The 14,118-nt window shown below is 38.3% G+C and overlaps 2 protein-coding genes across 2 annotated transcripts; one reads left to right on the forward strand and one right to left on the reverse strand.

The window, feature by feature from the left end:
* Nucleotides 1-1,567: 1,567 nt before the first annotated feature.
* On the reverse strand, nucleotides 1,568-2,227 carry LOC126373456 (uncharacterized). Its single transcript, XM_050019615.1, has one exon. It carries the CDS (start codon nucleotides 2,204-2,206, stop codon nucleotides 1,568-1,570), a length of 639 nt encoding a protein of 212 aa, XP_049875572.1. The 5' UTR covers nucleotides 2,207-2,227.
* Nucleotides 2,228-3,707: 1,480 nt separating this feature from the next.
* LOC126373054 (uncharacterized) lies at nucleotides 3,708-5,854 on the forward strand. Its single transcript, XM_050019011.1, has 3 exons — nucleotides 3,708-3,877; nucleotides 4,605-4,882; nucleotides 5,397-5,854. The coding sequence occupies exons 1-3, from the start codon at nucleotides 3,754-3,756 to the stop codon at nucleotides 5,787-5,789; spliced, it is 795 nt and encodes a 264-aa protein (XP_049874968.1). The 5' UTR covers nucleotides 3,708-3,753; the 3' UTR covers nucleotides 5,790-5,854.
* Nucleotides 5,855-14,118: the final 8,264 nt, after the last annotated feature.

A 14,118-nucleotide genomic window follows, 5' to 3' on the forward strand; every position in this document is an offset into this window, starting at 1 on the left:
AATACGAAGAAATTTTTAAACTGGAAAAGTACACAAAAGTAGGAAACTAAAAAGCGTTTATATCTGCGCTTATCTGATTCCCACTGCACAGTTTTTGCCTTCTGTGTGAAGTAGGCTGGAGACATGTGGTGTGCCCTCATCTTTATCTCAATTTCAAGCTTACTACCACGGCAAGACCACTTGCACTCTGTCTTATAACTTCGGTTAACAAATTATTTGTGCATTTTATGTTACAGCTCGTGAATATAAATATACCTACTTATTAGGGATAGTGACCTTTAAGTAGGATTCAGTTTATCCTATTACATGTTTCAAGAAGCATGTTAAACTGTGTTCGACTATTTTGTCATAGTTTTAAGGTCTAGTAAATGAGTTAGCTTCTAGCCCTGACTATTCTGTACTATCATGTGCTACCTGTATACATAACATACATACATAAATAGCCTATATACGTCCCACTGCTGGGCACAGGCCTCCCCTCAATCAACCGGAGGGGGTATGGAGCATACTCCACCACGCTGCATCCCGCAGTGGGTACCTTTATAAGTAAGTATAATGCTGTATTGTTGTCCAGTTACAAATATAACTCCATCCCCCTCGATTTCCTCAAATTTTCAATCTCTAACAGTTAGTGACTATCTTTAAATCAATTTATATTTCGTTTTACATACATACATACATAAACTCACGCCCGTAATCCCAAATGGGGTGGGCAGAGCCACAAGTAATCAAAGACAACTTGCAGCCACTGTTGATACGAAGTCCTAAGATGGATATGATGAACCTTATGGTGATAAGGGATCAGCCTATCGCCCATAACATCAGTCCATCATGTTAGATATTTCGTTTTAAAATGATAATAATATAATTGTTTCTATTTTCGCATGTGCATTTGGTTCATATACTTCGTACATAGGTAAACTGTTCGTTTATGAGAAATCTGTACCTACCAAAATATTGCCTATGCGAGTTTATAAATTTTAATTTATTGCTAATTAAAGTCTAGATTCAGAGATAAATTAAGCTATATTTGTTATTGAAAACATTTTTACGAAGCTATCTTATTTTATTTCGCGGTAACTGCCGTTTACAGTGTGTGTATGGGCTACGGTAAACAGTGAGCGCGCGCGATGACAGACTGAACACAGCTCGCCTCATTACCAACATCTTACAAACAAATGCGAACACCAAAATATCATAAAAAACTTCCACAAACTAAGAAGATTTGCACCCTGTGCTGAAGAAACATAAAGCCGTAATTCCTTCGTTGTTTCTACAAGCAAATCTTCATCCTGGTGGTATGTTCAATAGAATCTTTAAAGCGAAGATGCAGCTATTATTACGTGTTAGCGTGATTATTTGACAGTTTGAAAACGTTTACAGATTGTGGTTATATTGCGGGCAATCTGGCTTCCTGCTTTTAATGTAAACACTGTTTTGTGCTGCTCACTCGCTTATATTCTATGCACGTTGTTTATGTATATTGAAGTAAATGAAACAAGGGTTTGTTCTTATTGTTATGTAATAAATAGATGATACATACTGTGAGAAACGATAAATCTTATTCTCAGGCATTAGTCCAATGAGTAAAAACTTCTTTGTCACCGTACCTGTTGTTCCACTTAGCATATCCTTCGCAAAGTTGTACTAACGCCGAATACAGCTGCTCAGGTGGCAAGTGTATTTGATTTAAACTCCTCTCCTCCCTATACGCCCTCCGTCTCCTCCCATACGTTGCAAACTGCGGCTGAGGTTTCTTCTTTATTCCAGCACTGACGAAGAAAGTCGCCGGTGCAACAGTCGTGGCCATGGCATTGTAATACATCTGCTTACTCCTGACAGCATGGACGATTAGGCACAGAAGGTAGCCTCCAAATGCAAGAAACGCCAACGTCGTCACTGACATGGAGAAAATGTTGCTAATCTTGCTACTATGACCGCTCTTGTGCCACGTTTCTTCTTCGTAGTCACCTCTTTTGATAGGCGAAGGTGCTTGTACCGCCATGGCTTGTGCTCCGAAGTTCTCATAAATCGGTGTCGTTGTCGTAACATTTTCAAACTCGGTGGTCACTAACTCTTGTAACGAAGATTTTAATTTCAATAATTTATCCAGAGGTAGTTCGTTGAGGAATTGAACGTCTTCTTTGATGATGTCGGCGTGTATGACTTTGTGTAGAGCGCAGATAATGACTAACACCTTTGCCATTTTAAGACGCGCACCCGACGAGATGCGAGGTTTTGAAATGAGCATGTTGTGATGGGTTCAGTCATTACGGTGGTCTACTGAGCGAATCAAAGCGGTCAGGGGAATCAGGTGAATGTGACATTTTCTGCTCAGATTCCCATCGAGCTCTGGACGATCACTTCGAGAGCTTGACGCTTTAGCACCAGTAGTTTTAGTTCATCTTAGCTCACAATAGACTTCAGAAAGATATAAGCAGAAAGCAGACAATTATGGTGAGTTTTATGAGTATATGTCGTGATTAACCGTTAATAAATTAATTTATTACTTAGGTAGGTACTTTAAAGGTTGTGCATATTGCTATGAATAAACGATGACGATGAATAGACGAAACGTATAGGATAGTTTCTATTAATTGATTTCTGATTACATAATATTATTTACAAAAGCAATAGCTTTACAGTAGCGTCATAACATGGTCACAAGTAAGTTTCCTAGTCCATTGTTTGGACATTCCATTGTTTTACATAGTACCTCCTGACTGAATGTATAGGATGTTATATAAAAAATGTTTCATTATATAAAACTACTCGTAGCTACACTACATACCTAATGCATAAAATGGATCGAAGAGTTGGAATAGAAAAAGGCCTCCTAAGGTCCAGTGGATGAGCGTTGGGCTCACGGTTCGAAGGTCTCGGCTTCGAGTCCCGGTCACAAAAATCACTTAGTGATTCCTAGTTTGGTTAGGGCATTACAAGCTGATCACCTGATTGTCCGAAAATAAGATGATCCGTGCTTCGGAAGGCACGTTAAGCCGTTGGTCCCGATTACTACTTACTGATGTAAGTAAGTAGTCGTTAACCCTGACACCAGGGTTGATGTGGTTGGTAATTCACGTCACACGATAGAAGAATAGAGAAAAGTAGAGTTGTCTGAAAACAATTACGCTTGTATCCCCGAAGGAGTATAGTATACACACGCAGTTCTCGCCAGCTATGTTTAAGTCCCATGCTATGGTAGCGAACCTATCCTGGAACTCACGTGACATCTATGATTCAACGTTAATTCACAGTTATAAAGTCAAATTTAGGGTTTCATCCATCACCCATAAGTGGGAGTATTATAGAATACTATTTTGTCTAACACACTTGTCTCAATCGTTATAGACGGCGATACGTCTCACCCATCACGTTGTCTAACAGAAATCTCATCGAAAACATCGAAAGATTAACTAATATTGAAATGGATGTACCTCTGACTAGCCCAACTAGGAATACAGCCGTGAGCTTATTTCTATGCTGTTATTTTATCAGTAGCGCCATCTTTACTTTCATCAGAGCAACAAAACAATTTCCAATACCATTAATTTTAACATTCCTTAAACAAATGTCCACAACTTAATAAAATAAACTTTTCTATATATTTTCTACAACATCATATATAACTTTGAGAGCACAATCACGGAATTTTCTGCTCTGATGCGACGATTGCGCTTGCGCAGCCATTACAATGAGAAGCGAAGCATATCGCGCGCTCGCCAGCATTGTAGTGCGGGCAATGGTGGAGAGATGGCGGCACTAGCTCTGTGGTTGTTCGTGCTGGCTCCAGTGGTGTGTGGAAACCAGGAAAACGCTCGAGAAGGCCTGATGGATCATCTCACTCATGGAATGAAGTTTGCCTCGAATTTGCTTGGTAAGTTGCTTTAAAATGAGAATTATCTGTTGTTTGAGGAAAATAAGCTGTTTCTGCTCTCTATTGTTTAAAAAAAATAAAGTCACGAAGCGTGAATAAGGTGCTATGATAGTAGTAATAATAAAATGTTCATTTTTTGAAAATATAAAATAACTGTCTACAAGGTAGCAAGACTGTGTTTACGCCTTTACTTCAAGTTATGAACTATATTTATTCATTAACGTAAGTAAGTGATTGTTATGTTTCGGGGTGCAAAGAGACAAATGACCAGAAGACTACTTGCTTATCATCATCATCAACCCATTAACGTTCCCACTGCTGGGGCACGGGCCTTCGCTATGGATGGATAGGGAGATCGGGCCTTAAACCATCACGCGGGCCCAGTGCGGATTGATGGTTATTAACGACTGCTAATGCAGCCGGGACCAACGGCTCGACGTGCCTTCCGAAGCACGGAGGAGCTCGAGATGAAAACTTTTTTTTTGTGGTCACCCATCCTATGACCGGCCTTTGCGAAAGTTGCTTAACTTCAACAATCGCAGACCGAGCGCGTTTACCGCTGCGCCACCAAGCTCCTCACTTGCTTATCATTGAACATAATCATAATTGAGTTCTACGATTAGTAACAGGTAATAATAGTTCCTGGAATTATAAATAATTAACCCTTTGTAAAGATAAAAAAAAACTCCCAGTTCAACTATTGATGTTGACTTTTATAATATTTCAGGATCAGAATCCGTTGCATTGAAAGTGGCAGAATTCGTAGTGCGCGCGTTCCAGAATGCAAACAACCCACCATCCAAGCCTATTCGTAGACGACCGCTGCCTGACGCATATGAAGAAGGCACTTCCGATGAGGAGACATTCGAAAAGCGACCTGATTATAACATCAACGAGGTGCCGACTCCCATGACACCGCTGAAACACCTAGTTAGGTTGTTTGGTCTCCAGCCGAACCAGATTAGCGCTGTTGCTGTGAATGCTCTTGTGTTTGTTGCACAAATGGTGAGTTTAGTACCTTATCCCCCTCCGGTAGAGTCAGAAGAACTCTGTACTTAATAATTGAATGAAGGAAATCATATTTATTAGCTCTCCAAAGCACGAATAATCTAAATTGTTCGTTAGATCATCATCATCATCAATTTAAGAGCCACGCTCTTGTCGGTGTAGCATTTTCCATTCCAGTCTATCAAAGGCCAATTCCTTGACTTCCCTATAAGACACGACGTTAACCTTTTCTTTAATCTGTTCCATGTAAGCTCTTCTTGGTCTTCCCCTTCCTCTCTTTGTTTTTAATGAATTCGTCAAATACGTGTTGTTCGTTAGATACGTACAAGAAAACTAACAGGTGCATTAAGTTTGAATCAGAAATCTTACCTTAACTCAAATACTTAGCTTTATACTCTTGCAGACAATTCTTACCTACTACACTCATACATTCATGGACATTTATGCATGCGATAGAAAGATGCAAACTCTTCAGAAGACACCTTAATAAAAATATCAACTACCTTTCCAGATATCAACATTTCTAGCCGGACCCAAACGACCCAGCAGACCTTACCGCGTGGAAGACCCGACCTCCTGGATCCTCAACAAGAACTCTAGAAGTCTTCAAGACCTCCTCGCTACGGCAAAGAACGAATCATTACCAGAGACCATTGAAGACCTCATTAAACAACAAGGTTCTGATGAAGAGACGAGCTGCATCAGACTTTTAGTCTGTAAAATTACTCCCTTCGTGAATAGAATGCAGAAAGCTGTTTTTGGGAATGATAGTGATACGGTATTTGATGATAATCTGAAAGGATCTGCTGTGTTGTACCGTCACCTACCGACCGAGGAGGAAATTAATAGGAGAAGTGAAGTCTGTGAGAAGAAACACGCTGATTGTGACTTGAATGAGTTGTAGTGTTTGATCAGTAAAATATTGTTTGTTTGTTCTTTTATATAATAAACGTATACATTTTCTTAGTATATAGGTACTCAATTGTAGGAACCAATAAGTAGTATACGTATTTTTAATATTCAGTTAGGATAAATCTGATTGAAGCCAGTAGAAACCCATTCAGGATATAAAGGCACACCTCACCAGTCAGACAGTATCAAGTTTCATATTGAATGAGATATTTTAAAGTTACATAATAAATTAATATGTCGAGTTCGATGACCGTTGGATTGACGTGTAAATAATATTTTGTAATTAGCTGTTATATAACGTCTGTGAGGTAGACCGCTTGGCGAGGCTGTGTGAACAGGATTTTGAAAGCTGTCCTATTATAACCACGATACACGACCACACAGATTTTACAGAAAAAATGATTAATAAAAAGTATCTGAAATCGTACCTACCTACGTCGGCAAAGAACTTTTTGTATACCTATCATAATTATTTAACTATGTAGTAAGTAAGTAGATATACATAACTGCATACATAGTTTGAATCAAAAAAGAATCTTATACTTACCTAATACGCTTGGGGCACAAAATTCGAACATATTGTAGATGTGAACTAAATGATCATATTTTACGTAAGTAGGTAAGTATGTAAAGTGTTAGATGAATAGCGTGGTAATCTTTCAGCACTCCCTATTTGTCTAGCCAAATAGTGAATATCGTCTCAGACAAAGTTATATTAAGTCATGTCAGAAACTAAACCTTTCGTTTAATACAATTGATTAAACCAAAGAAGTATGTAGGTTTAGGTTACAAAAGAGGATGAGTCTAATCGTCCCCCTCTATCAACAGATTCCAGATTTATCTCATTCAAAGCGTCGTAGTGAGTTGATATTTTTATTCTATAGTAACTTTCTCGAAATACGCGGGGTTTAGTCGGAATTCGGGTTTTAAGTACGATTTTGGGTACTTACCGCAATTTCGATTTTCAACAAACCTTTTTTTTATTTTATTTCTAAACCCCATGGAATTTGAAGTTAGAACTAATTGGTAATATTTGAAAGGATACTAATGAAATACAATAAATTACCTGTTGGAAGGGGGGACGGGTCTCATACAGTTACGATCATGGTCCTTATTTACTGCCATTTCCCATTTCTGGCTGTGCCTACAGCACTACTGTAGTAGGAATAAAAGGCTATTAAAAACCCAATCCGACTTTGTCAACTATGTTCACTTGTAATGATCACTTACATGTTTTACATAACATCTGTAGGCGTAGACAGCGCGGCGAGACCGTGCGAGGGTTATGAAAGCTGCCAACCGCCTCATCCAATAAATGTACCCATTATTTTCTATTTGCTTCGTTCTAAATGAGTAACAAACGCTGACATACCTACTAATTGTTGCATCATTTTAGTAAACTATGCTCAATAAACTAAGTTTAGTAAGAATTATAAGTATCTAAGTATTTATCGATGAGCTGAAAAAGGGTTGACACAAAGTGATAGTAATTATCTATTATTTCGTTTTTAATTAAAATAAGCACACATAACATAAGCTCAGGAGTATATTCCAATGGGGTAATCAGAGATACATCCATCGTAAGTTCAACTGGCAAGACACCTCAGGCCTGCTGTCTTAAATTTTGTACCAGGTGAGAGAACCCTCAGTGCTTCCCATTTGTCCGGCCAAGTAGGCAAACCTGCAATAAGTATACAATAGGTCAAAACAATTCCTCCTCTCCACCTCCAACTTGTGCTAGGTACTTATTAACTGGGTATTTTTAAAGAAAAAGAGTTGTATATCTACGCGTAATGATATTCATTATAATAATGTTAATATACAACACAAAACACTTTAATTGCAATACCTAATGTAAGAAGTGTCTGAAAATTTCCCAATAGCTTATACAATACCTAATGTTTCTGTTTGACACAAAGAGCCTTGGATGATGAAATACTAATCAATATAAATACTGTAAATACATAAAATAAATAGGAAGCGAATAAACACGTGGCTTGACACTACAATGTACGTACGTGATCCCTCCTCACGAAGCCGAGAGGAATGAGGTGGACTGAGGAATGAGGTGGCGAGAAAGTGAACGCGGGTCAGTGACCCCCCAATTCGCAAGAGTTTTGTCTCTACTAGTATAATTGGCTCCGCACTGATGCCCGCTGAAAGTAAATTAAGCAAATAACTTTTAATTTTGGAGCTAAGTACGCAGAACACTAGGTACATATCTAATGTAAATTTAATTTGGTCTAAAGAAAAAGTTTGGCAAAGGGTTATCTACTACCGAAAAAACACTTTTTTTTTTTAATTAAATTTCATTTTATAGACATCTACAATGTGTTCAAAATGTGCATGATACGATAACATAAATACTTAAATAATGTGCTTAATAGTTGAAAAAATAATAATATTCAAAGCGAGTGCGTTGATGTCTTTTGTTTGCCCACGCGCAATAAGTACCTACAATCATTGATGTATTATATTTTACTATACATATTGCCTACAATCCATTCATTTGCCTGCTCGCTTGATCGAAGCATACTCATTAAGTGCAAACTATAAGTACCTACAATATACATACATGCATAAACTCACGCCTATTTCCCTCCGGGGTAAGCAGAGACTATGGAATTCCATTTGTTTCGATCCTGACTTCAATCGCTTCATACACGCACGCCGGTTCAGAGTAGATCGTACTAAACGTTTTCTAAGGACATCTCTAATATGGTCAATGTCCTTTTAGCTACCTACAATTAGAAAAGAAACCCAAATGTGACTCTACAGTGTACTCACTTCCCCGTGGCCATCCACGAGCAGAGCCTCAAGTAATATAACGACAACCTGTATCCAATCTTAATTCGGAGTCCTAAGGTGGATAATGATGAACCCTTACGACGACAGCTGATCAGCTCATCACCCATGTAGGTACATATGTGTATAATAATGGCGAGTCACCGCCTGCTCATTTATCCATGTTTACCAACATTGGTCGAGCAGGCGCCATAGTCCCCATAGCTCCAGTATTCCGGTCCACTAACCCCCAACCCAATAGCCCAGGGCCTCCACAGGCCCGAGATATGAAAAAGACATACAAATAATAATTTTTATTGAATAGCTCAGTTACAGTTCTTGTTGAAACCCTGTCTCCCAAACTAGGCGAACCTGTATTTTGGAAGACAGTGCCTTCCCAAAATAAATACTTATTAGCTACAATAACAGTGGTGACAATACGGTATTAAAATAAAACAATAAGTAATAAAATAAATAAAAATAAAAGTGTTCTTGTGTGTGTATGTGTGTGTGTATCGGTGTGTGTGTGTGTGTGTGTGTGTGTGTGTGTGTATGTGTGTGTGTCGGTGTGTGTGTGTGTGTGTGTGTGTGTGTACTTGCGCTAACCCTACGACTAGGTACAACAGTGTCTTGGGTTCAGAAGCTGCCTGTGACGGCAGCTTCCACTAACGAGTACAGTACATGTGTGTGTGTTTGTGTGTGAGTGGGCGTGGGTTTGCGTGCGAGTATAAGAACCCAAAACACACATTATACATAAGAATAAAAACAAACTGAAACCTCTTTAAATTAACACACTCGCATACAAACAATTTGAAAAATAATCTCAAATTCGCAAACATAGATTCTAGTTGTCGTTTCATAATGGGTGATGCAATAATTAGATAATAGATCGATGACCGGCGAGCGGCTCTATTACGTAAACGGTAATGCTCAATTTTGCAGAACGTATGCAAAGTGAAATGGTTAATGGGGGTTTTCTGTACATCACACTAGTAATCAGCTGGTTTCCTTCAATCAACTGTGACTGCAGTAATGAACTTCTTCTATCGTGTGGGTTGTGAGGTGGATTACCAATCTTATCCACTCTGGTGTCAGGGTTACTACTGAGCCGCGAAAGGACCTTGACGTGGCTCATGTAACGACTAGTAACCGGGACTCACGGCTTAACGTGCCTTTCGGAGCACGGCTCATCTTACTTTTGGACAATCAGATGATCATCCTGTAATGTCCTAACCAAATGGGAGCACAAAGTGATTTTTGTGATATGTTCGAACCCGGAACCTCCGTATCGAGAGCCTAACACTCAACCACTGGGCCATGGAGGCCGTAATGAGGTGTGTAAATATCGATTGCAAGTTTGGAAACAATAATCATATATGTGAATTTATTTATGTATGGGTTGAATTAGACTTAAATTAAAATTCAAAATTTTCGATTTTTTTGACTTGTAAAGTAAACGATCCAACTACAGCCTAAAATATAGCCTAAAATATGAATTACTTTTGTCATTGTAAATAGCTTTATTCTTCAATTTGAAGAAGATATGAAAAGTATTAATTAAATGTAGAATATATTTCTAAACATCGCCAAAAGGCTTGCGAGGAAAGTTCGCCGGACGCTGAAGAAAGCTCGCTTCGCCACTAGTAGTACAGTGCGCAACTAAAGTATCTGAGTACACTCACATCCCTAATGCATACTGACAAAGTACTGCCAGCATTCTGGGGGCGGAAATTATTGTACAAACATTAAGTAAATAATTTCCTCCGTTGTATGCACCTTTTTATTTTCTTTTTTGACCTAACTTATTGTATAATTACCAATAACCGGCCACATCAACCCCGGTTTCAATAATCATAATCATTTATTTGCCATTGAGAAGGGTACGGTCACGAGCATTAATATGTATACACTTTGGTACCATGTCATAATAACTTTTTTGAGAAATTGAACTGTAAGTCTCACTAATTGTCAAATATGTTAGTGTGACAGAGTCCTAATGTGGGTACATTATATTGCTCATGTCTGTACATTACATTGTTGGTCGTCATTAAAATTAGTTCGTCCTATTCAACTATTGACAGTAGCATGCAAATATTGAAGATGTACACATATTTAAAAAAAAAACAAAATATCAAAGTGTAGTATGTGTTTCATAGTGTTACTATTGAGCCGCCAAATCGAGCCGCTATCGAGCCGTAGGTCATTTAACGACTACTTACAAACTTACTTAAGTAAATAGTATCCAAGACCGACTACTCAACGTGCCCTCTTAAACACGGATCCTCTTACGGGCAACCGAGTGATCAGTCTGCAACGTCCCAACCAAATAATCACGAAGTGATTTTCATGATGCCCCCATCGAGATTCGAACCTGGGACCTCCGTCTCCGGATCGTGAGCCTAACGCTCAACCACAGGACCACAAAGGGTGTGTACGTTGAGCTTTATAAAGCTAACCATCGCCCATTGCGTTGCCGACCGTACCATAAACACCGTGAGAGCCATGTCTTCACCGGACAACAATTAAACCTCTACATAACACCATGTGATCATCTAATAAGCAACCATTAGCGAATTATACTCAAAAGAAAGTTTACATATTGTACTTGGGAGTCCGCTGCCTTCTTATTTGGCTACGATGTGAAGTACATATTCTTATTGTATACTTACTCATTTTGAACCTAAGAATAAGAAAATGACATACCCGTCTCATAAAACCCGATGATGATATCTAAGTGACGAAGTAGCCCTAACTAGGTCACTCTTAGTTAGAAAATACCTAATCAACCACTTGTACATGGGGTGCCAACGGTTTACTCCATTATTTCTCCCAGAGAGAGAGGTAAGTACCTGCCATAACCCGAAAGACGTAATATACGATACCGATGACCCGATTATTCAAGTCAAGGCCCATCAGCTTGCGACAACAAACACTTCAGAACCCCCAATACCGACCCCGTCGGCGTGGCGGACGATTTCCCTCTTTCAACGCTTATCGCTATTCTTCCACTAGGGTTGATTAAATGTTTCAAATAACATCCTCTCATACGACGCCCTAACACGAGGTTCGCGTCCAACTGGGCACCCTCAGGCCTGTTGTGAGCCCTCAGCGCTCCCCATTTGTCCGGCCAAGTAGTTAGTTAGTTAGTTGCCATCTGCGGGAAATCTACAATAAGTCATGTCAAAAAAAACCTACCATAGCTTATCTCGTTTGTCAATGCGCAATCGCGTGTCCAGAGAAAGTGTACAGCGAAGCGATCGCGCCGTAAAAGTACAAAATTTTGATTATAAGGCAAAATTATACGAATAAGTGTGCCGGCCGTTCACCTCACTCTTAATTGAGGAAGGAGAAATACACATTAAGTTTATATACAATTGGAAAGGTACTTGTTGAACGCGATTCAAATCTGTGGTCTTAACGTTATAAGATTCTAGTTGGTTACCTAGTATTCCTAACCATTTACATCTTACCTATCTCCAAATATACCTATTAGGTTAACATCAGACTGTATCGCACTCTGCTATCATTCCCCTAATGATATTTTGAAATGTTAACCAGTTAGCTACGAAAAGATTAAGTATATTTCGTTGACTTTTAGGAGTCATACTAAATGCATTGCATGTGACTCCTAAACACGAAGTCTCAGGCAAACTGAATTCGACATCATAACGAAGTCACTACAACTCTACCTACCTTGGACTCTACACAGTTTTAATGTAAAGTATAATTACCTACTTTAATAACATGAAAATGGTTTTATAACACTTTCATTACCCCATATTCACTACCATTGCCAATGCCAACAACAAAAGTAAAATTGTAATGCTTCTAATGAATGCTTTGTCACTAGGTAATTGTGTCCGCGGTTTCCCACACACTTTGTTTTATTACTACTTAATTTGATCAAATGACTCGCCGTTTTCAACCCATTAAAGCACATTGGGAGAAACTCACCTGATTGATGAGATCAGTCTCGCCTGTAATAGGTTTATCAGAGGTAAATAATAGCATTATCAAGCGTTTATCTTGACATAATATAATAAAACAATGCGGGTGAAAAAGTCTGTGTGATATGTAAAAAGAGCTTTCAAGTTCATTGAACTTATATATCTACATACATATAAAATATGTTAGCCTAACAATATTACAGTTACAGACTTCGTAAGATCGTATAGACCGAGTAGGTATACTGCACATCGGTTGAGTAACTCCTGAATATGATAAGACTAATTTACGAAGGGACAAAATAAACATGTACCACCTTATTTTTCCTCACCTATCGTATTTTATCATTAAATAAAATTGGGAAATAACAACATGGAATAAAATTACAAATTAAATATTCTTGCAGGCGATGTCTCGAGCTAAGGCTAGTTAACCTGATTAATTTAACTAAGTGGATCTGGAAATGGATTTTATGATGGACTGCTTAATGCCTAACAAGATTAATTAAAATCTGGCACTTTGCCGCGATATAAATACCTAAGTAGAGGAAACAAAATGATCTTTGATATCAAACTTTCTAGATTTTCATCATAGTCAGTCTGCGTTTCTGCACTGGCTTTGATATCTAGGATCTACTTTATATCCAATTTTGATCAAGGTATAAACGGCTCAGTAGATAGAACTGCAAATCTTTTTTCACCTGTTGGTAAACGATGTGGCCTAAGGAACACTCTTAACTAGCAAATACTCCAAGATTATAATCTTCAGGAAACACAGACTCTGCCAGGCTTAGTCAATCCTTCGCTATTGTCAATGTACTTTTAATATCATTGCTATGACTACTGGATTAGTTAACGTTTACAAACCGTATCTATTACTAAGTCATCTGAAAAGAATTATACTAAGTATACTAATACTGTAAGCGTCATTTGAAGCACGAAAAAGCTCGTGACATAAATGACACGACACGTTCAGAAAATAGACTAGAAATCACAGAGTCAAGTCTCGTACGCATGTAAAGTACTGATGAATACAGATTGTCCACTCTTCGCACTTCTGTATATTTATTTGCACTTACTTCATACTTTTACGTAAATAGAAATGATAATTTTACCTACTTATTAGATAAGAAGCACCATTATATAATTTCTAAACCATTTACCTTAGTAGGAATCGCGTATAAATAAATATAATTTCGTAGTATAAAAAAAATGTGCCCTACTTATTTATGCAATCATAGAATGCGTCATAAAACGCAAAATAAAATAAAACTTGCGCTAATTTTAAAATTATACATACATACATAAACTCACGCCCGTATTCCCCGAAGGGGTGGGCAGAATTACAAATAATCAAGAAACTATTTGCAGCCACTTTGGTCCTAAGGTGAATAATGATAAACCGTATGATGATAGTGGATCAGCCTATCGCTCTTACAGATGATCCATCATGTTCGACAGGACGCTGTCCCTTTTTCGCCTTTTACGACATTCACGGGGGAAGATAGGCAGATGAACGCATTCTATGTTTTTTCTTTACTCCCAGTCCAGCAGAGGAGTTAAATTATTGGTATTACTTATCTTACTTACTTT

The sequence above is a fragment of the Pectinophora gossypiella genome, chromosome 15, assembly GCF_024362695.1.
Source record: "Pectinophora gossypiella chromosome 15, ilPecGoss1.1, whole genome shotgun sequence".
NCBI classification, from domain to species: domain Eukaryota; kingdom Metazoa; phylum Arthropoda; class Insecta; order Lepidoptera; family Gelechiidae; genus Pectinophora; species Pectinophora gossypiella.